At 31.1% G+C, this 20,730-nt stretch overlaps 2 protein-coding genes across 3 annotated transcripts; both read left to right on the top strand.

The window, feature by feature from the left end:
• Positions 1-1,243: 1,243 nt before the first annotated feature.
• LOC100817898 (G-type lectin S-receptor-like serine/threonine-protein kinase At4g03230) lies at positions 1,244-6,851 on the top strand. Of its 2 annotated transcripts, none has more exons than XM_014765975.3 (8): positions 1,244-2,740; positions 4,063-4,527; positions 4,798-4,914; positions 4,990-5,192; positions 5,283-5,493; positions 5,606-5,843; positions 5,943-6,093; positions 6,185-6,626. In XM_014765975.3, exons 1-8 carry the CDS (start codon positions 1,432-1,434, stop codon positions 6,485-6,487), a joined length of 2,997 nt encoding a protein of 998 aa, XP_014621461.1. In that variant the 5' UTR covers positions 1,244-1,431; the 3' UTR covers positions 6,488-6,626. The 2 variants fall into 2 exon arrangements, with proteins under 2 accessions (XP_014621461.1, XP_003541927.1); XM_003541879.5 differs by having other exon boundaries at positions 1,246-2,740; positions 4,795-4,914; positions 6,185-6,851.
• A 6,154-nt stretch (positions 6,852-13,005) lies between these two features.
• LOC100801024 (zinc finger protein CONSTANS-LIKE 1) lies at positions 13,006-14,619 on the top strand. Its single transcript, XM_003543323.4, has 2 exons — positions 13,006-13,853; positions 14,190-14,619. The coding sequence occupies exons 1-2, from the start codon at positions 13,356-13,358 to the stop codon at positions 14,355-14,357; spliced, it is 666 nt and encodes a 221-aa protein (XP_003543371.1). The 5' UTR covers positions 13,006-13,355; the 3' UTR covers positions 14,358-14,619.
• Positions 14,620-20,730: the final 6,111 nt, after the last annotated feature.

Genomic DNA, 20,730 nt, shown 5'->3' with positions numbered 1-20,730 from the left:
CATGATAATTTCACACCCTCTTTCTCTTATCATATTTCAATGGAAACAAGAATTAGCGAACTTTGCTCCATGAATCCAAGTACCCAACCTATACACATGCAATAACGTAATATGGACCTGGTTGGATCCATGCAAAGAGTTTGAGGGCAAAATGCCCACGAATGTTCTTTTTCGTTATTATTGTTTTTCAACCTTTTCTTCACCAATGTGTACAACTGACTAAAAATATAGTAATAGAAAAAATGTAAAAGATGTTTTTCCAGGAAATAACATTGGCCAAAAGAAACAAGATGACAGCTAGTAGGCTGATTCAGAGACACCAAAAGGTGTAAAGGCCCCTCCTCACACGTAGGTTTATCCAAATATGATCCAACCAGGATGGGTGGGTTGTGTTTAAAAAATATTTTCATGCCTGTTTTATTATAGATATTTTTGCTATGTAATATTGTGAATAAATTGAATGATAAATGATAATATTATAATTAATTGAATAAAAATGTGATACATTTTTTTAGATTTATTAAAAAAATTATATAATATGTATTTATATAAAAATAATTTTATATTTAAGAGATATAAGATCAACTGAATGATTAAAAAAGAATGAAAAGATCAAGAGTTTGATATCCTTCACTAATAAAATTATCATTTTAACAAATTAACATTTATCGATAAAAAATCATTAAACTTTTTTATATAATTTATAATTTTTTTACTAAACTATCTAATACACCTTATTAAAATAAGGTAAAAACAACTCAAAAACATGTCATAATTAGTTATTTCTACAATTTCTTTAAAACATTTAATTATATATAAATAAACATTTATTTTATTAAAGTCGAATACTAAAATACTACTAATAACTATTCAATTAAATATAGGCTGCTACAACCAAGTCGATTAACCCCACAAAGTTTAATAATATTCCAAGCCCCAGAAGAAACGCCTTACGCTGACAGAGGCAGGCCAGAGTGAAAGTGATCAAGGTATAAGGACTGGGAGAGTACCGACAAATGGCGTAGACCTTGAGTCTTGACGATGACTTAGACATATATGTCATTGTGGCTCCCATTAGTACCACATAAATATGCATGCATGTATTAATCATAGCAGATTTCCATTATTAACGAGATCCAACATTAATGATTATAGTGGAAAAACTCGATATCACTAATAACCACATCATAAAAGTTTTTCGTGTTATTTTAACTTTAGTCTACTTTTTTTATGGTTGAAAATTCTGTATCATCACTATCCCAGTTAAATTACGACTATTATAAAGTCTATCTATCGTATAGGTGGTCAACAATTAATGGCACCTAATAAGCGCGTGGTTCGAATACTAGCAAGTTTGATTCGATAGCATTTGATTTCAAATGTTTGAGAGGAAGGATCAGAGCTATCAAGAAGCTTTAATTTGCATTAGTCATGAGAACTGGTGAGCTTCTGTTGTTCTTTTCCTTTCTTGTTTCTTTGGCGCTATGGTTCCAACTCTGTTTCGCTGGAGATACTTTGATCGCTGGCCAGGAGATAACTCAGAACAGGACTGGGAACCTTGTTTCATCTAGCCGCACATTTGAGCTGGGCTTCTTTTCTTTAAGTGGAGAAAAAAAATACTACTTGGGGATATGGTATCGCGAGTTGGAGAAGGAAACACAAAAAGCGGTATGGGTTGCCAATAGAGACAAGCCTGTTGAAGATTCCAGTAGAGTTTTTCGAATTGCAGAGGATGGAAATATGGTGGTAGAAGGTGCTTCATCAAAAAGATATTGGTCCTCTAAACTTGAAGCCTCCTCGTCCACAAACAGAACAGTGAAGCTCCTAGATTCAGGGAACCTAGTACTAATGGACGATAACTTGGGAATTACGAGTTACCTGTGGCAGAGCTTCCAAAACCCAACAGACACGTTTCTACCTGGCATGAAAATGGATGCAAATTTATCGTTGATTTCTTGGAAAGACGCCACTGACCCCTCGCCTGGGAACTTCTCCTTTAAGCTGATTCATGGTCAAAAGTTCGTAGTGGAAAAGCATTTAAAGCGTTACTGGACACTTGATGCAATTGATTATAGAATTGCTAGGTTGTTGGAAAACGCCACTTCGGGTAAAGTACCGTACAAATTATCAGGAATAACTTTAAATCCAGGGAGAGCTTACAGATACGGGAAATCAATGCTATTAATGAATTATAGCGGGGAGATACAATTTCTCAAGTGGGATGAGGATGACCGGCAATGGGATAAACGCTGGTCAAGGCCTGCTGACAAGTGCGACATATATAACTGTTGCGGGAGCTTCGGCTTCTGTAACAAAAATAATTTGAATCTGAATCTGGAGCCTTGCAGATGTTTACCAGGATTCCGTCGCCGGCCTGCCGGAGAAATCCAAGACAAAGGATGTGTTAGAAAATCAACATCATCGTGTATCGACAAGAAGGACGTGATGTTCCTGAACTTAACCAACATAAAAGTTGGTGATCTCCCAGACCAAGAATCCTTTGACGGAACAGAAGCAGAATGTCAATCATTATGCCTTAACAATAATACCAAGTGTTCTGAGTCTCAGTGCCAGGCATATTCATATAGTAATAGTACGTCATATGATCGAGATCACTCCTCGACATGCAAGATCTGGAGAAGAGATTTATCTACTCTTCTAGAGAGGTACAATAGTGATTTTCTAGAGGAGTTCGTTCCTGGTCCTATTCTGTCTATCCTGGTTAAGAGATCAGATATAGGTACGCTCTCCTTCTCATCTCTTTATGTGTTTCATGTTAATACACTTAATTTAAAGAGTACTTAATAGAAACTAAAATCATTAGTGGGAGTAAAATTGAGAATTCCTAATTTGGTGAACCAAAAAAAATCATTTGTGGTGTGCGGGATGCAGAGATGGATGCAGCAATCTTCTTGCTCAACTTCTAATAAATTCATTAGTAATCCTTCGTTATTTTATTTTCTCTTCGATGCATATTTTTATTCCTGCACAGATTTTATATGTACTTAGTCTCTTGTGAAGGTGGGCTTACTATATGTGTAAAGCTTGCCTGGTAGATGAAGGTATTGTGGTGTGGGGGCGCTGTATTTTTATGCAGCAATGTCTTTTGTAAATTATGAATTGGGTAATTAATCCTTGAGTCCTTGTTGTGGCGATTCTAATTTCTATGATTAATATAATTTTTTTTTAAATAATACTCCTTCATTTCACACTATTTTTTCAAACGGATTTAGAATTTAAAAGAAAACATAAATTGCATATAATGCATACAATTTATAAGATTCTCACCATCATTTTAATGTTTTATTTTTATTATAGGATCAACTTTTTTTTCAGTTTTCAATGGATGTAGAAATAGTCTATAATCAACCTTTATAATTAAATTTAATTATTTATTTTCAAAAGTGAGAATTTTAAAATTTAATTTCTTTTTACCACATAATTTCAATATTAAATAATAATGATGAAATTTTAGTTATATGTTTATATTTTTAATCATTTTTTTTAAATTTTGTTTAAGTTTACAATATTCATGTAATGCAAAAAAATACTATTTTTTAAAACTGCAGATATTCTTAACTCCCTTTCCATTAAACAAATAAAATTATTTTTTGTATTCTAAGAATACACAAATTGAAAGGTGAAATTTCATTCTCTTTTTTGCAAATTAAACTGATGTCAATATAGTAAAATAATATTTTGGTAATTCTTTACTTTTATTGTATCAGACTTTTTGTTCTCCTGCTATCTTTTTAGGTAATTTATATCGGTTAATTTCATTGATACATGTTATTTGTTATTTATTATTTTGTATTAGTGTCTTAAATTGAGCATGCCATATGCTTAATTTAAGTATTTTTTATTGATAAAATTTTAGTTTATTTAATTATTTTTAGCCCCTTTAGTCGATTTTTGGATCCGTCCTTGCCTGGATGTACTTTGTTTCTTTGTGTGTGTGAACGAGATTAAGGATTTGCTAACTTGAAAGTTGAAAGATAAAGCAGTTGTAAACATGCATGATTGCCACATGATTTATCCCTGAATAAGCATGTTCTTGTGCAGTACCATATGCAAAATCTTGTGAACCATGCGGCATATACGTGATTCCTTATCCGCTAAGCACTGGGCCAAACTGTGGAGACCCCATGTACAACAACTTCAATTGTAATAAATCGACAGGCCAAGTTACCTTCAAGATACTGGGAGGAACATCACACCAAGTTATTTGGATCGATGAAGATACCAGAATGTTTTACATTCAGCCAAATGGTTCATATCCCTGTAATTCCAGCAATCAAAATATCACGCCTAATTTTCCATTTAATGTAACTGATCAGTGTTCTGAAGCTGATGATGATGGAAAGATTAAAATTACTTGGCTACCAGCACCAGAACCGCCCTGTACTGAGCTAATAGATTGCCACAATTGGCCCCATTCGACATGCAGAGAAACAAGTGAAGGAGGAAGCAGGTGCCGTTGTGACTCAAACTATAAGTGGAATAACACAATCATGAGTTGCACCTTAGGTTAGCATTTTATTATAGCCATGCACCTTGGTTTCCTTCTTCTGCCAAGCATTGTTGAACAAATTCCAAATTCCAATTAAGAACAATCTTTCAAGAGATTTTCTTCGGTATATTTACAGTTTTCTTACTGTTCCATGTGTAGCTGGGTTTAGTACTGGTTCTGGATTTACCAAAGTAACGTCGTGACTAGAATGTTAAATAAACTGTTGTGTCAATTCAAGGTATTTTCCCTCTCACTTTTTGCATTTTATTTCCTTCCTTGGACAGAAGAGCATTCAACCAACCAGCTGGAATTGATTCTTATAGTAATTCTTAGTGGCATGGCTATTCTGGCATGCACAATAGCATTTGCCATAGTGCGGAGAAAGAAAAAAGCTCATGAGCTTGGTAATAATTTTTAGTTTTGCATGTTGAATTCAAAATCTTTTATCTTCACACATGTAATCTTGTTATGGAGTTCAGGTCAGGCAAATGCTCGGATTCAGGAGAGCTTATATGAGAGTGAAAGACATGTGAAAGGTTTGATTGGCTTAGGAAGTTTAGCAGAAAAAGACATTGAAGGCATTGAAGTACCCTGTTATACCTTTGCAAGCATTCTAGCAGCTACAGCTAATTTTTCAGATTCTAACAAACTTGGAAGAGGAGGTTATGGGCCTGTGTATAAGGTGATTGGTTTAGTTCAATTAACTTTATTACCCACCTAACAATGAGTCCTTGCAAGAATTCTCATGATATATGGAAATTTTTTTATGCAGGGAACGTTTCCTGGAGGTCAAGATATAGCAGTAAAAAGGCTTTCAAGTGTTTCCACTCAAGGCTTACAGGAATTCAAGAATGAGGTTATTTTGATAGCAAAACTTCAACATCGGAACCTTGTTAGACTCAGGGGCTATTGCATAAAAGGAGATGAAAAAATCTTACTTTATGAATACATGCCAAACAAGAGCTTGGACTCATTTATATTTGGTGAGTATCACATGTTACATCACATAACTTCTCTAAAGTGCACCTTAATTATTTCAATCATAAATTTAATAACCTTATTATTCTTTCAAATGTGAAATGTATATCTTGAAAGACCGGACACGAACTTTACTCCTGGATTGGCCAATGCGGTTTGAGATAATTCTAGGCATTGCACGTGGCCTTCTCTATCTTCACCAAGACTCGAGATTGAGAGTGATTCATAGAGACCTCAAAACCAGCAACATTCTTCTAGATGAGGATATGAATCCAAAGATATCAGACTTTGGCCTTGCCAAAATATTTGGGGGAAAAGAAACTGAAGCAAGTACAGAGAGAATAGTTGGAACCTAGTAAGTTCACCAAAGTACTTGTGACGTGTCTTTGTTAATTTATCGAATTTGATGTTTTACACATACATATAACTAAATTTTTTATTTTTATTTTTGCAGTGGATATATGGCTCCAGAGTATGCCTTGGATGGATTTTTTTCAATCAAGTCGGATGTTTTCAGCTTTGGAGTAGTCCTACTAGAGATTCTTAGTGGAAAAAAGAACACCGGGTTCTATCAGTCCAAACAAATTTCTAGCCTTTTGGGTCATGTATGTTTCTTGTGTTGCACTTTTGGATTATGCATGCTTTTGCGATATATATGTTAACTTACCAATAATTTCTCTGGACATTTTGTATCAGGCATGGAAGTTATGGACAGAGAAGAAGCTACTGGATTTAATGGATCAATCCCTTGGTGAAACATGCAACGAAAATCAATTCATTAAATGTGCAGTTATTGGGCTATTATGTATACAAGATGAACCAGGTGATCGACCCACTATGTCAAATGTTTTGTACATGCTTGACATAGAGACAGCAACCATGCCAATTCCCACGCAACCAACCTTTTTTGTGAACAAGCATTTTTCTAGTTCAGCTTCCTCTTCTAGCAAACCAGAAATAAGTCTGCAATTTGAGAGTAGTTATCAAGAAGGTCGATAGTCCATGATGGATCCTATAGTTAGAATACAAATAAAATAAGAAAAATTTAGAGACATGTATTAATTTTAAGGATTGTTGTTATCTTATAATTCATTTCCTTTTTAACAAAGAGTACATGATTTGGTCTTAGCATAAAGAAGAGTACTGTATAAATATTCATGTTTAAGTTATTTCTAATTGATTAGATTCAACATAGTTAAATCATGATTTTATTTTAATTTTTAATGTTATAAAGTGATGTGATATTATATAATATATAATATTGAGTTGAATAGTTATTTTAGTTTTTAGTGTTATAAAGTGATATTCAGTTGAATAGTTAGTAATGTATTGAATAGAATAAACATGTATAATATAGATTCGTTGAGAATGAGTTGTTTGAATATTTTTTTATTATCTTTTAATAAATATTGGAATACTTATTTTTATTTTTACAATTTTAGAAATTTAATAAGATTTCATAAAATAAATGTCTCCTAAATGAGCAAGTTATTTGTTTTATAAAAAAAATTAATAAAATAATTTGTACCTCTTTGAAATCATTATTAGGTAATTTAATGAATCAATATTTGTAATATATTAATCTAAATTAAGTAAAAATAAGTCATTAATTATTTTATTGTATGCAATGTTTCACACTTTAAAAAAACTGTAAGAATATTTATTTATTTTTATTAATTTTAGAATATGTTTTGGTAAGCAACTTAATTAAGTGTTTAGTAAACAAATGTTTATCATACAGATGCTTATGTTTAATCTATAAGAGGGTTATATGTTTAAACTATTTTAATATGGTAAATGGTAAGTTTTTTCGTAAACTATCTCATACACCTTATTAAAATAGCTAGGCTAAAAAGAACTCATTAGTCATAAACATGCCGTAAAGTTATATCTATAATTTCTTCAAAATATTTAATTATATGTAAATAAACATTTATTCTATACAATAGAGATACTAAAATACTAATAACTATTCAACTTAATGTAGGCTGCTACAACCAAGTTGATAACCCCGTCCCCACTATGTTTAATAATATTCCAAGACAAAGAAGAAACGCAGTAGGCTGATAGAGCTTGGCCAAAAGTGAAGTGACAAAATGCGTAGACCTTGAGTCTTGACGACGACTTAGAACGACTTTTATATATATATATGCCATTGACGCTCGCAGTACCACATAAATATGCATGCATGTATTAATCGTCGCAGATTTCCTTTATATATAGGTGACACTTAAAATTAATGATAATCGTCGAAAGACTGGGCATCACTAATAACGACATTATTAACGTTTTTCGTGTTATTTTAACTTTAATCTACTCTTTTTGTTGAACATTTTGTATCATCACTATCCCAGTCCCAGTCAAGAGAATCATGTATGTAGATGCATGCTATTTAAACGTTTTTCGTGTTATTTTAACTTGAATCTGAAAGTATCTCAGAGATGTAGTAGTCATGTATTTAGATGCATTATGTAGTCCATCTCATGTATAGTATAGTTACTTGCTAGCAAGATTTCAGGCTTAGTTCAACTGCCACTGTCTAGGCACTGGTGCAATTCTCAGATGCAGAGACTGCAGATACTTTCAGGTAAATTTATTATGTAGTTTATAGACTTTATATTTTTACACTTGTTTGTAATTTTATGGATCACAGGATGTGTGAAATGTGGTTGGCTACATAATGTCATTGTGCCAAGTGACTGATCTTGAAATAAAATAAAATAAAATAGAATTAAGATTTGTGACTTATAGTTTCAACTTTTGTGATTATTAGTGGTAATTGCATAATGCTGAATTGCCTTTTTCTATATTGGTGCTGCTAGATTGATTGATATTAGTCTTAAGTTGCTGAATCTTTTGCAAATGCTCCATGGCAGGCACAATTTTCTTGGCTTAATACCAGTTTGATTTTAATGCGTGCATACATGAAGGTTGCTTTCTCTTCCTTTTTATTTCTTGCCACTGCATTTGGTATTAACTGTTAAGCTAATTAGCTACAATTCTATGGAATTTTTGAAGACTTTTAGTATGAGTCACTTGTAATATCTGATATCTTGATGGCTGACAACAACACGCCAACTGGCTTCTTGTTTACTTTATATATATATATATATATATATATATATATTAGGTGTTTGTACATCTTTGGGGAAATGCTGATGAGTATTTTAATTATATTCAGGTTAGTATATCTAACATTACTTTCCCCCTCGATTGCACAACATTAACAATGACACGTTCACATGCAATCACAAGTAATTGGCGAACTTACTAGGTTCCCATTACTCTCTCTGTACTTGATCCAGTTTCTTTGCCTCCAAATATGCCATGTGCAATGCCTACAATTATCTCAAACCGTCATTGAAAATATACACATCACATTTCAAATTAAGAACAAGGTTATGCTCTGAATATGTTTTTCGTGTTATGCCCTGAGTATATGTGCATTTTGTTCCTACTAGGAGATGAGACTATGCACATATGTTTTTATAAGACTAAGATAGAAATGAATCACTATGTTTAACTATTGTATAATTATATGAAAACACGTATACTTCATAAAAATGATTATCGTCTTGAGACTCTTCATAAGACAGACCTTGTTTGTTTAGTCAAAACACTTGAGAGTTGTAAAAACATTATTTGCCCTAACAAACATTAAACATTATATTCAATTAAATATTAAACATTTAACTCTCAATAAAATATTAAATATTTCCAAGACTAATATCCAATAAAAAAAATATAAATATAAATATTCAATTAAACATTAAACTCAAAATAAAATATCAAACATTTTCAAGACTAATAAAGAATAATAAAACATCAAAGTCTTACACGTCAAATTTAAAGTGACTTTTGTGTTATGCAAGCTAGTCCGTGGGCCAAAAATCCTTTCCTATGAGATCGATTAAATTTTGTAAGGATCATAATTTGTGGGTTTCGCAGGCGGATTTGGGGACTCGACTCCATAGTGACATGCTAGGTGCACCCAGCAACATTGTCGATGCACCCAGCAATTAGGTGAATGGACAAAATTGTCCTTGTGCCAAAGTTTAAAAATAAAACTAATTTAAAAAAAAAATCCTTCTTCTAGAAGAAAGTTCTTCTAGATGGACAATTTGTTCTACCGAAGAACCTTCTTCCAAAGAAGTTACTGGAAGAAGGTTCTTCCAGATGAACAATTTGTTCATCCGAAAAAACTTTGGTGCAAAAAAGTTACCTGAAGAACTTCTTCCGGTAACTTTGTTCTTCCGGAAGAATAAATTGTTTATCTGGAAGAACTTCTTCCAGTAAGCTTCTCTGGAAGAAGGTTTTTCTGGAAGAACAAAGCTACTGGAAAAAATTCTTCCGGTAACTTCTCCAGAAGAAGGTTCTTCTGATAGAACAAATTGTTCTATTGGAAGAACCTTCTTCCGGTAGCTTCTTCAAAAGAAAGTTCTTTCGTTAAAATAATTTGTTCCGGTACAACAATTTATTCTTTCGTTAAATTAGTTTTATTTTCAAACTTTGACACAATGACAGTTTTGCATATTTACCTAATTGCTGGGTGCACCAGCAATATTGCTGGATGCACCTAACATTTCCTGACTCCATATATTCACCCCTAATATCATATGTATTGCTTGCCAATCCAATTTTTTAAATAAATTAAAATATTGATGTAACACTGAACTCTTAATTTAACAAACGGATTAACCTGTTAATTGATCAAAACAATCCTAATTCAATAATATAATTCTAAATTATTTTTTTTCAATAAATAGTTTCTAAATACGTCATACTTTCATCAATCAGCCAATAAAGGATAGATATTCTGTAAAGCCCACATAGTTTAATTGATTGAAATATGGTGGGTGAGTTATTCTAAAGGGTTGATATTATCTTTGATTTTTATTTTCCACGGATAAAAAAAAATCCCAAATTCATGGTCCATCAACATGAAACCTCCTGCAGTAACTAGAATTCACAAACAAAGCTAATTCTTTTTGCCCTCTGCAACGTCCATTCTGGAATGGAATATTCAAATCTCTAAAACAAGAGGAACCCCGCCAATGTTGACTTAGTGGCGTACTTGGGGCCGTAAACCTTCCTTCCCCGGAATCATATTCAGAGAGAGAAAGCGATCACGAAAACGGCGTTGTTCTTGTCCACGTTCGCCATAAGCGCACACAGGAACAAATTAAAAGAAAAAAGAAAACAGTGCACATAGTTTGGAAGAAAGGAGCAGCCAATAGGAATGGCAAAGGTGGCAGAGGGCACGTGGGTGCTGAAAGCGCGTGAAGAGCAGTTTGGGCATGGGCGATTGTGATTTGGATGACAAGTTATGGAGTTGGTGAGAGAGGGAAATCAAATCAGAAAAACATGACCACATCTAAATCCAGATGGCGGAGTGAATGAAATGGAGCCACCTAAGCAAATCGGAATCTCCATGATGCCTTAGCGCCACGTACATAGCGTATTACTGTTCCTGGAAAAATATCAAATAAGCCCAAAGGAAAGAAGCATTTATGCTTATAAGGCGTGGGATGCATGGACTAGAGTCTGGGGTCCATTGGTCCAACACCACACAAAACTCAAACCTTCTTGTTCCCTTCCATGCAGACACCTGGCGTCCCCGCACACCACAAAACCACTCCTCACTTTGCTTCCTTCTTCTATATACTTTTTTATTATTCTTATTGTTAACTTATCAAAATATGTAACTATTTGTTTCCGAATATAAAAAAAATATTCACATTACTTAAGAGTTGGCTTTAAATATAATTTATCAACATTTTGTTTATTTTATTCAACTGTAATGGATAATCAAACATCAAAATGAACATTATCTCGCTTGACATTAAAATATCATTAAATACAAAGTTATTTTATCTTAACAAGTGATGTTGTGTTCAAATATTAAAAAGTATTAGGTATAATCAAAGAGTAAACTTTGAAATCTATCATATTTCTTTTTCAATCAAACGAAATTATTTCTCGTCTAATATACGTGTAGTATCTACTCAAACTTTTTTTCGCTATAGAGTATCTACCAAAATTTATATAAAAAAAATATGTAAAAAATTGTGAGTATGAATACATAATGTTATCTGAATAATTATTTTTCTTTTCGTGACTTCTATTTTTAAAGTAAAATGTTGTGGCATTTCTAAAGTTATATATTTCTATTAGTTTAATACTACATTATTTGTTTGATAAAAAAATGCATTTTATTCTATAGAAGCTAAAACAGCTCTATACGTGATAATGAAGATAAAGTTTTAAATATGCACGCAAATTAAAACTACTATTTTTTATGTGAATTTTATTCTCCGACAAAAACCTTGATTTTTTCTCTAAAAAAAAGAAAAACTTTGTTTTCCGTTATTAGCATCTTATAATTAAAATTAAGTTCATAATTAAACAAGAAAGAAAATCACATCTAAATAATGTTACGAAATGTTCTTTAAGCTTTTTTAAGAAAAAAAAGAAGAAAAAGTGAATAACACCGAATTTTATATATATAATCAATTGAGCTAATGTAACACAGAGCAGAGATTTTTAGTTGTGATAAGACCTTCCATGCATAAGGTCCACAACTCTACATACATTGCACCTGGTATGCACCTATGACTTTATTTATTTATTTATTTTCTAATTAATTTAAACGTTTTTTACGTAAATAATTGATTAATTTATTTATAAGTTTGATGATGGAATTTCTTAAGAAAAATAAAAACAATACTTTGAAGAATATTTTGTCCAATTTATTGAAATAAGTCAATACTAATGTATACCGTGATTTATTTTTTTCTCAAGTTAGCTCACATGTGTTTGGTTTGATTGTTTTCTGTTTTTATTTTAAATGAAAATAAAAAATGATGATAAAAATACATTTGATTGGATTGTTGAAAACATTTTCAATGAAAATATTTTCTCAAAAAAATCAAAAATTAAAAACAATAAAATTTCTCGTTTTTAGTATTTTTAGTTGAAATCAGGAATCTCCTCGTTTTGGATAAAATGAAAACTGATGCAAGAAATGTAATTTTAAATAAATCTAAAAATAGATTTTCTCTTGAAAATGTATTTTGAGTATTTTTATTTTTTAAAAGCATAAATCAAGAACTCAAAATAAATATGTTTTCAAAATTCTAATTTTTTAAAAATGAAAATAATTTAAAAAAAAAAATACAAATCAAACACACCATTAAAAAAAAAAAAAAAAAGTCATGCTCTTCATTTTCGTTTGTTTTAAAAATAATAATAGTTGGAATTGGATCATAATTCACACAGATAACAACTACTCATTAAACCCAAAGAACACACTCTTGGGGTTGGGGGAAGGACGAGGGGTTACTATTACTAAATACTTGGAGATGCGACAACATCCATATTAGTATATCATAAATAATACACGTCTTAAAGTTATTAAATCATCTCACGCAAAAGTAGAAGATTAAACAATTTCTTTTTTAAAAAAAATCCTTGTTCACACATAATCCTAAAAGGCACAGACCCAACTAACGGTGGAAACATTTCTATAATTTAATTTACGCGCTGTTCCATTCTACAAATCATAAGGCAGATAAGAATCGGAGTGAAAATTACTTTAGTATTTTATGGACTATTAAATAGACAGAGGGCAGTTTCGGGTTTTGCTTATGAACAAGGATTAATATTTTATTTTTATATATATCTCAGCAACTTGTTCTTTCTTTCCTCTTCTCTTCCTTCTCACGCCCATTCAACCATACCGTACCAGCAGAGGAAAGAGAGAAAATTTCAGAACAAAAAAGAAGCAGAGGAAAAGAGAGATAGAGAGAGAAGAAAAGCTGTGAAGAGAAGAGTCTGAAATCTGAATCATAAATAATTGGTTTTTGAGATGAAGAACTGCGAGTTGTGCAAGCTTCCGGCTCGGACTTTCTGCGAGTCGGACCAGGCTAGCTTATGCTGGGACTGCGACGCCAAGGTTCATGGAGCCAACTTCCTCGTGGAAAGACACACGCGCACGCTCCTCTGCCACGCGTGCCAGTCGCCCACGCCGTGGAAGGCCTCCGGCGCCGCCCTCGGAAACACCGTCTCGCTGTGCGAGAGATGCGCCGGCGGAACCACCGAACAAGGTCAAGAGAGCCAAGGAGGCAATGACGACGACATAGACACCGACATAGACACCGACGATGAGGATGACTACGATGAGAGCGAGGACGAGGTTGCCGCCGACGAGGAGGACGGAGACAACCAGGTTGTCCCTTGGTCCTCCGAGCCGCCGCCACCAGCCCCGAGCTCTTCCAGCAGCGAAGAATCGGTTAGCCGGTGCAACAACGTGGACGAGGTTTCGACCACATTGAAACGCCGTCGCCAGGAGGACAATGATTTTCAGGTATGCATTCAACTACTATTTTAGTTTGCATCACTTAAATTTAATATATAAATTTCGTAATTGTAATTGCAATTATTTACCATACAAGAGGATAATTCGTTCATTTATTCATGTTATATGATAAAATAAATTTCTTTATTTTTTTGTTCAATTTTGCCAACTTTCACGTTTTCAAACGATTAACAAGCACTAGGAGATGGAGATATAAGTGGGAAATGGAAGGAAGAAGAGGTCGCCGTTCGAATCTCCACTAAAAAAATTAACAAAAAATCAACTATTAATTAATATTTGTTGATAAAAAAAAGTTTTAAAATTTATTGATTGGTTTTATTGCAGGGTTGGAATTCGAATAATTGGGGATGTGAACGGAGCGAAGTGGAGAGAGGAGGTTGGTTGGTTCGGTTGCGGCGGAGAACCGCCGATGATGTGGCGGTTGAGCAACGGAGTGCTAGAGCGGCGTCTCCAGACGGTTGCTGTGGTGATAGAGCATCTGAAGACGTTTGATCTGAAGGGACACGAGGAATCTCAACCGCGTGATCTACGGGGCCGTACCATTGGATATTATTTATGGGCTCTTTGATTATTAACTTTCTCTAACGTTACAGCACTCAGGTTTTGATAATGGCAATCAAGTGTATGGATCGTTTTTTTTATTATTCCTATTATTTTTTGTTTTGATATTTTGAGGATCATGGTTGTGGGGGTGATGTAACTCTTTACTTCTATTTTATTGTTGTAAAATAACATTTTTTTCTTCTTCTGTTTATAAGTAGGTGAGGATGCTTTATGTTGTGATGAATACATAGGAAAAACCACGAAGCAAATGAATGTGATTCCTTATTCATGATATCAAATTCTCTAATTATATTCGTTTATCTTAGGGTGTTTTGCTTCTTTTGGTTTATTGGGAGTCAATTAATTGGATAGTAATGCTGAGCATGAAACATTGAATTTTGACACGTAGAGATGAATCAGGCTGCAATTCGCGCCCAAAAGTAAAAATTAGGCTGAAATTATTGAAGCTGTCGATTTTTTAAGATATTTTCTTTTGACTTCCAAGTAAATTTATTAAACCACTGATTAGGAGTGTTCGTGAGACACATTTAATTCGATTTGAATTTTTACTAAGGTTGTTTATTTTAATTTCGAATTTAACTTTATGATTTGATGACATGAGATGAAAAGTTCATTTCATTTTAATACTGTATATTATAAAAGATTTAGGAATAGAAAAATTATGTAATAATAATTAACGTATATTTTATAATATTTATTTCAAGATAAATGATATAAATATAGTACCAAATCAAAGTATTATCCATTACGTTTTATTATTTATATAAATGTTTAATTTTTTTTACTTTAAACAATATGAAATTGAACTGAATTAGAACAACCTGAAGTATGATTTAAACTCATTTTTAAAATACATCAGTACAATTTCAAATTCACAATTATCAAAAGTTTCTTTGAATTGAATCACGCTAATATATAAGATGATACACTCACACACGTGATAAATTTTCTTTTCACTCGATGTTTTAAAGAAAAATTATAAATAAATTTCATACTTTTTATATTAATTAAAAATAAATAAATTTATTCTCTCAAAAAAATTTAACATGAAATTTAGACTCTTTACTTTATTATTTTTCTTCATAGAGTAAATTGTTTATTATTTTTTACGTTATATAAACTTTATTTGATTTTATAATATAAACTAAAACAAGAAAGGAATTTTCCGCCTCCCCAATTTGACATGTCAATCTCTTTGTTATATAAAAAAAATAGAAAATATATGAACCAATAAAAATTGTGATAAAAATATGGCATGAATCGGTTGAAGTGTGAAGCAGAGTGCAACCAAGAAAGAGAAAAGCGTGTGTGAAAATGCGATGAGCAGGGTTAGACACGCAGCTAAGCCTGTGGCTCTGGAAAGCAAAAATTCTGCGTGTGAGGAAGTTGCTTCGATGTAGCAGTTTGTGCTAATGCGTTGGTTACGACCTATCAACAACCATGTGAATTAAGAAATAAATAAGAATCTCCCAATTTCAAATTACCATGTCATGCTTGATGCTTCACGTGTCACGTTTTTAAGTTGCACAAGGTTATATTTATTTTTAAATTATAATTAGGGTCTTTTTTTTTTTTTTTTTTTTTTTGTTTGATTCCTAGATGTTCCCGTAAACTTAGATCTTTTGGTAAGTATGACAGTATGTGACTAATTCCGAGTTCAAAATTTAGTCTTACTTAAAGGTTATGTTTTGAAAATTTCATAAATTAGCATAAAGTTAAAAAATTAATTTATTAAATTATAAGTATTATATAAAATTAACGCTTGAATTAGTCAAAAATAATAAAGTTATAATTTATTTAAAAAATATAAACAAAAATTTGATAAATATATTAAAAATTAAAAACATAAAAGTTAAAAATTAGAAATTCACATTTTTTAAAATGTTATTTTAAGTTATGCTTAATAAGTTATTTCAGCTAAATTTTTATATTTTTTTATTACTTAACAAGTTGATTTGACTGTTCGGTTAGTATTTTTTGACATATTACTTAAAATAACATCTCTAAAATGTTAGTTTTTAGTTTTTATATTTTTTTTTATGTTTAATGAATTTATCAAATTTCCTATTTATTCTTCCGTTAATATATTTTACATTTTATGTTACAATATTTATTTGTACCATTAATAATATTTAATTTATTATTTCAACACTATATTTTATCTATTATTTTTTGAATAATTTTATATTAGATGATTTATTTTAACTATTACACTAATTAACATAATAAAAATATAATGTCTACTTAAGTGTATTTTTTATATTATTTTAAACTAAATTAAAAAAATTAAGATATAATATAAGATTAATGATAGAATACTTAACATGAAAAAAATGTAACATAAATTATAAAAATATAAATATATTTATTTCTTATTTTATACTTTTTAACTACTTTAACAAGTAGTTTTATTGAATATTTTTGATTTAATAAACTAATTTTTCAATTTTTAATTTCTAATTCTCATAACTTTCAACTTCTAGGTATTTTTGTCGAATATAGCCTTAAAATATCTTTAGGTTATATTTGAAAATATATTTCAGATAATTTTCTAGTAAAAATTTATTTGGTTGTTTGATAAATAATTTTTTAGTAGCATTTAAGAAATTATTAAAAAAGAAATATTTATTGAACAATCAAATAAGTTTTTCTACTCATAAAAATAACTAAAAATTAAGTGAAATATCTTATTAAATATAACTAAATTTTTTTACTTGTTTTCAAAGATATTTTCTTATATATAGTCAAAGATTAATTTTTTAAAAAATATAAAAATTACTAAAGTAATTTTTTGATAAAATATTCTCCATACATACGATAAGAATTCAAACCCATTCGAGATGTCTTTATGGGTTTTGAGCTTTGATGGTTATAAACTAATTCTTACTTTAGAATTTAGTCTTATTCAAAGTTTTTTTCTTTTTTTTAAAAAACGTATTATTTGAATCATGGATAGTCAAAGATTAATTTTTTTAACATTTTTTTCATACACATTATAAAGAGTCAAACCCTTAATAAAGAATCGAATGCTGATAAAATATTTAAAAAATTTAACTATCTATCAATGGATTTTATTGATCTCTTTTTTAAAGATGTATTTTACAAAAATAGAATCCAAATATCTTCCATAAATTTAATGTGTTGTAATTTGTAAAGTTAACTACACCCATAAAATTTGCACCTAGTTGCTTGATTTGCTTAATATCTACTCTCACCAGCCGATAGTCGTACACGGTCAATGTCGTAACTGCATTGCCTACGCCTAGCCACATTTTGATATGCTCTAACCAAAAATACATTATTTTAAGAGAGATATTTTCATTATTTTTCATTAAATGTGTGGCCAAATATCTGGGAGCTAGTCTCCTTGGCCCAAGATTAGTTGGCTGGATTAGTATTACCATCATTATAAAAATGCAATTAACAATTACTAAATAATTAACACAATTAAATACTGATTCGCACTGCATGAGCATCATCCTCAATGCACTGCCAGAGCAAATCATGGCTGGCGCGGCCGGCAATCACATCATGTGGGGCAAAGCTTTCTACATGCCAATCACATCACTGTAAAAAAAGTTTTTCTTTTCTTTTGTATACCTTAGTACTCAAAAGTTACGGATTAATCTTTTAACATCATTGGAATAAGTTTTTTTTCATATACACATTCAAAAAATCAACATTTATTAACATATTTAAATGCATATTTATTTTGTAATTAAAATTATGATAATGCATATTTCAAATAATAAAAGTAAGATCTCAATTTTTCGATAAAATTGTTTTTATCTTAAAAGTTTTTTTGCATTGAAATTCCAAACATACACTAAAGAACTTATTATCTACGTTGAAGCTTATTGATACTATAATAAGTTAAAAATAGTAACACAGAAATTAAAAAAAAAAGTCGTACGAAGCAAGAAAAGCTATTTTAATAGCCTCAAGAGAGGTTGTGGCTGAGGGAGGTTCACAAACAAAATCTCAGCCAATCAACTAACCATTCGAATTTAGAAGCACACAAGGAGGAAGCAACCTAGTCTAATCACATAATTTAATCAAATTGGTGATTTTAATTTAGGCGATGTAATCAAGTCACCCACAACCGCAAATGAGAAAGTGATAAAAGAATTAGTACTATTGTCTAATGTCTACACAGAAGAAAAATAAATAAACTATATAATAAAAAAGAAGGAGATGTGTATGAGGGTAGTGGCTAGTTTTCATCTTGTGGTGGAGAATTGTTGGGGTGTGTGGAGTGTGTTTGGGTTGTGTGGTGGTGGTTTGGCACTTTGTTTTTACTCGATTTTCTTTCATATTTTGCCACTATCTACTGACAACGATTGACGATGGATCCTGATCCTTTATCTCTCTTTGTGGTTTATTTTCCCGTCCATTGATGCATTGCAATATGTAAAATTGCGCTGACCAACGACCACGTGGCGCGAAAACGACAATAGAATTTTTTCCAACTATTCATTTCTTCCCGTGTTTGTAGTACAGTACAGTGTATATTGGTGTTCACTGTTCAGTGTTCTGCTTTAGAAATTTTCAATTCAACCTTTGTGTACTTTCTATGGCGATGACGAGTTCAATGCCCTATTTCGTGTTCGTTACTGTGTTAATGTTTCTTTGAGTGTGAATATTAATTAATTATTTAGAATGATATTTTTATAAACTATTAAATTGTATATATATGACTCATAAATGTTTATGATAATCCATGATGGTGTGATGAGTTAATTAGTATTGTTTTTTAGCCTTATAATAAAAATGATGAGTGTCTTTGAATTAGAAATTAATCTTATTATTATTGATAATGTTTCTTGAGAATATTCTTTATTTTCATCTAATGCGACTATAAAAGTTATTCTTCATTAATTATTTTTTTAGTGTGGAAATTTTATCTTTTAGAGGATAATAGTTCTCAATTTCTTTTTTATTTCATTATTTTTAACAATAATTACTTAAAGATTAATTTTCTCTAGTATTAAGTACACAATTATAATATTTGATATTGTATCCCCTAAGAATCATTAACTGAACAATGTCACGGACATGCATGAGTCTTTTCGTGTTATTTGACTGGGAGGACGAAGCATTCTCTTTAGTCTTTTATCGAGCTCTCATGTAAGTTGTTCAGTTATTATGAACCAATTATATACCAACTAATTCAATAATTGTAAAAGAATTTTTTAAGATATATTTGTGTTTGTAAGTCTCGTTTTCTTTTTTTTAAATCATCCTAATTAGAACCTTTTACTCTGATAATCTTGATGTATTTTTATAACTTTTGATTCTTTAAATCAACTATGGTATTACTTTTTTGTCTGAGGCTTCATTGCAATTATATTAAAACTTCTCTCCCTTTATAAAGAAGTGTTATGTGAGAATCAAACCAAATATTTACTCAAACTCTACATATGATACCATTTGACCCACATCATTAGGTAGGTCTCAATTCTCACATAACATGTTGAGTTCGTGGCTAAGGACTTGGCTTGCACAACATATTGAAGAAAAGAGAAAACTTTAATGCAAGTTTGTTCATGGTCCAGACTGAGTTATTGTGTGGATTGATGTGTTGTTTGTTAGTGGAGAGAAAAAAAATAACAAGTTTGTTTCTGTCTAAGATGCAAAAATGTTAGATTGTTTGCTAGTATTTTAGAAGGTATACATATGTTTGTTTGTTAGTGGAGACCAAAACTCAATATGTTTCTGTCTGAGATATAAGATGCTAAATTGGGTGTTGATAATTTAGGAATTACGCATGTGTTTTACTTGATGTACCGATTGATGTGATCTTTTCTAAGATACAGTGTTTGATTATGTACTGGTAATGGAGAAATATGCATGCGTTTGTTGTTTGTTAGTAAAAAGCATGTTTTTTTAAAAAAACAAATGGAAACTGTTCAAAATATAGGAATTATGCTGCTGATTTTTTTAAAAAATTTGTATAATACTCTTGTTGGACTGTAATTCCATGTTTCCAAATAAATAATAGATCTTAGTTGGATGTGTGAAGGTGTAAATACTAATAGGAGAGGCTTGAAAAATGAGTTTGTTAGTAGAGTTGCAAAGATTATTAGGAAGGCAATGAAACAACCCTACTTTTTTCAGTTTTTGTTTGAGGGACCAATCAAGTGACTTTGAACAAAGTGTATGCTTTAAGTTTTTGACTCCAGAAGAGATGAGGGTTCATTGATACAAGTCTGGGTTTAAGACAAAGTATTAAATTTAGACTGATGAACATGGAGAAGTGAGGCCATATATTCATTTGGGGGGTCCATCAGCTAGTGATGAA

The sequence above is a fragment of the Glycine max genome, chromosome 13, assembly GCF_000004515.6.
Source record: "Glycine max cultivar Williams 82 chromosome 13, Glycine_max_v4.0, whole genome shotgun sequence".
NCBI lineage: Eukaryota > Viridiplantae > Streptophyta > Magnoliopsida > Fabales > Fabaceae > Glycine > Glycine max.
Note: the sequence above shows the minus strand (reverse complement) of the source record. Positions and strands in the feature narration are given on the sequence as shown.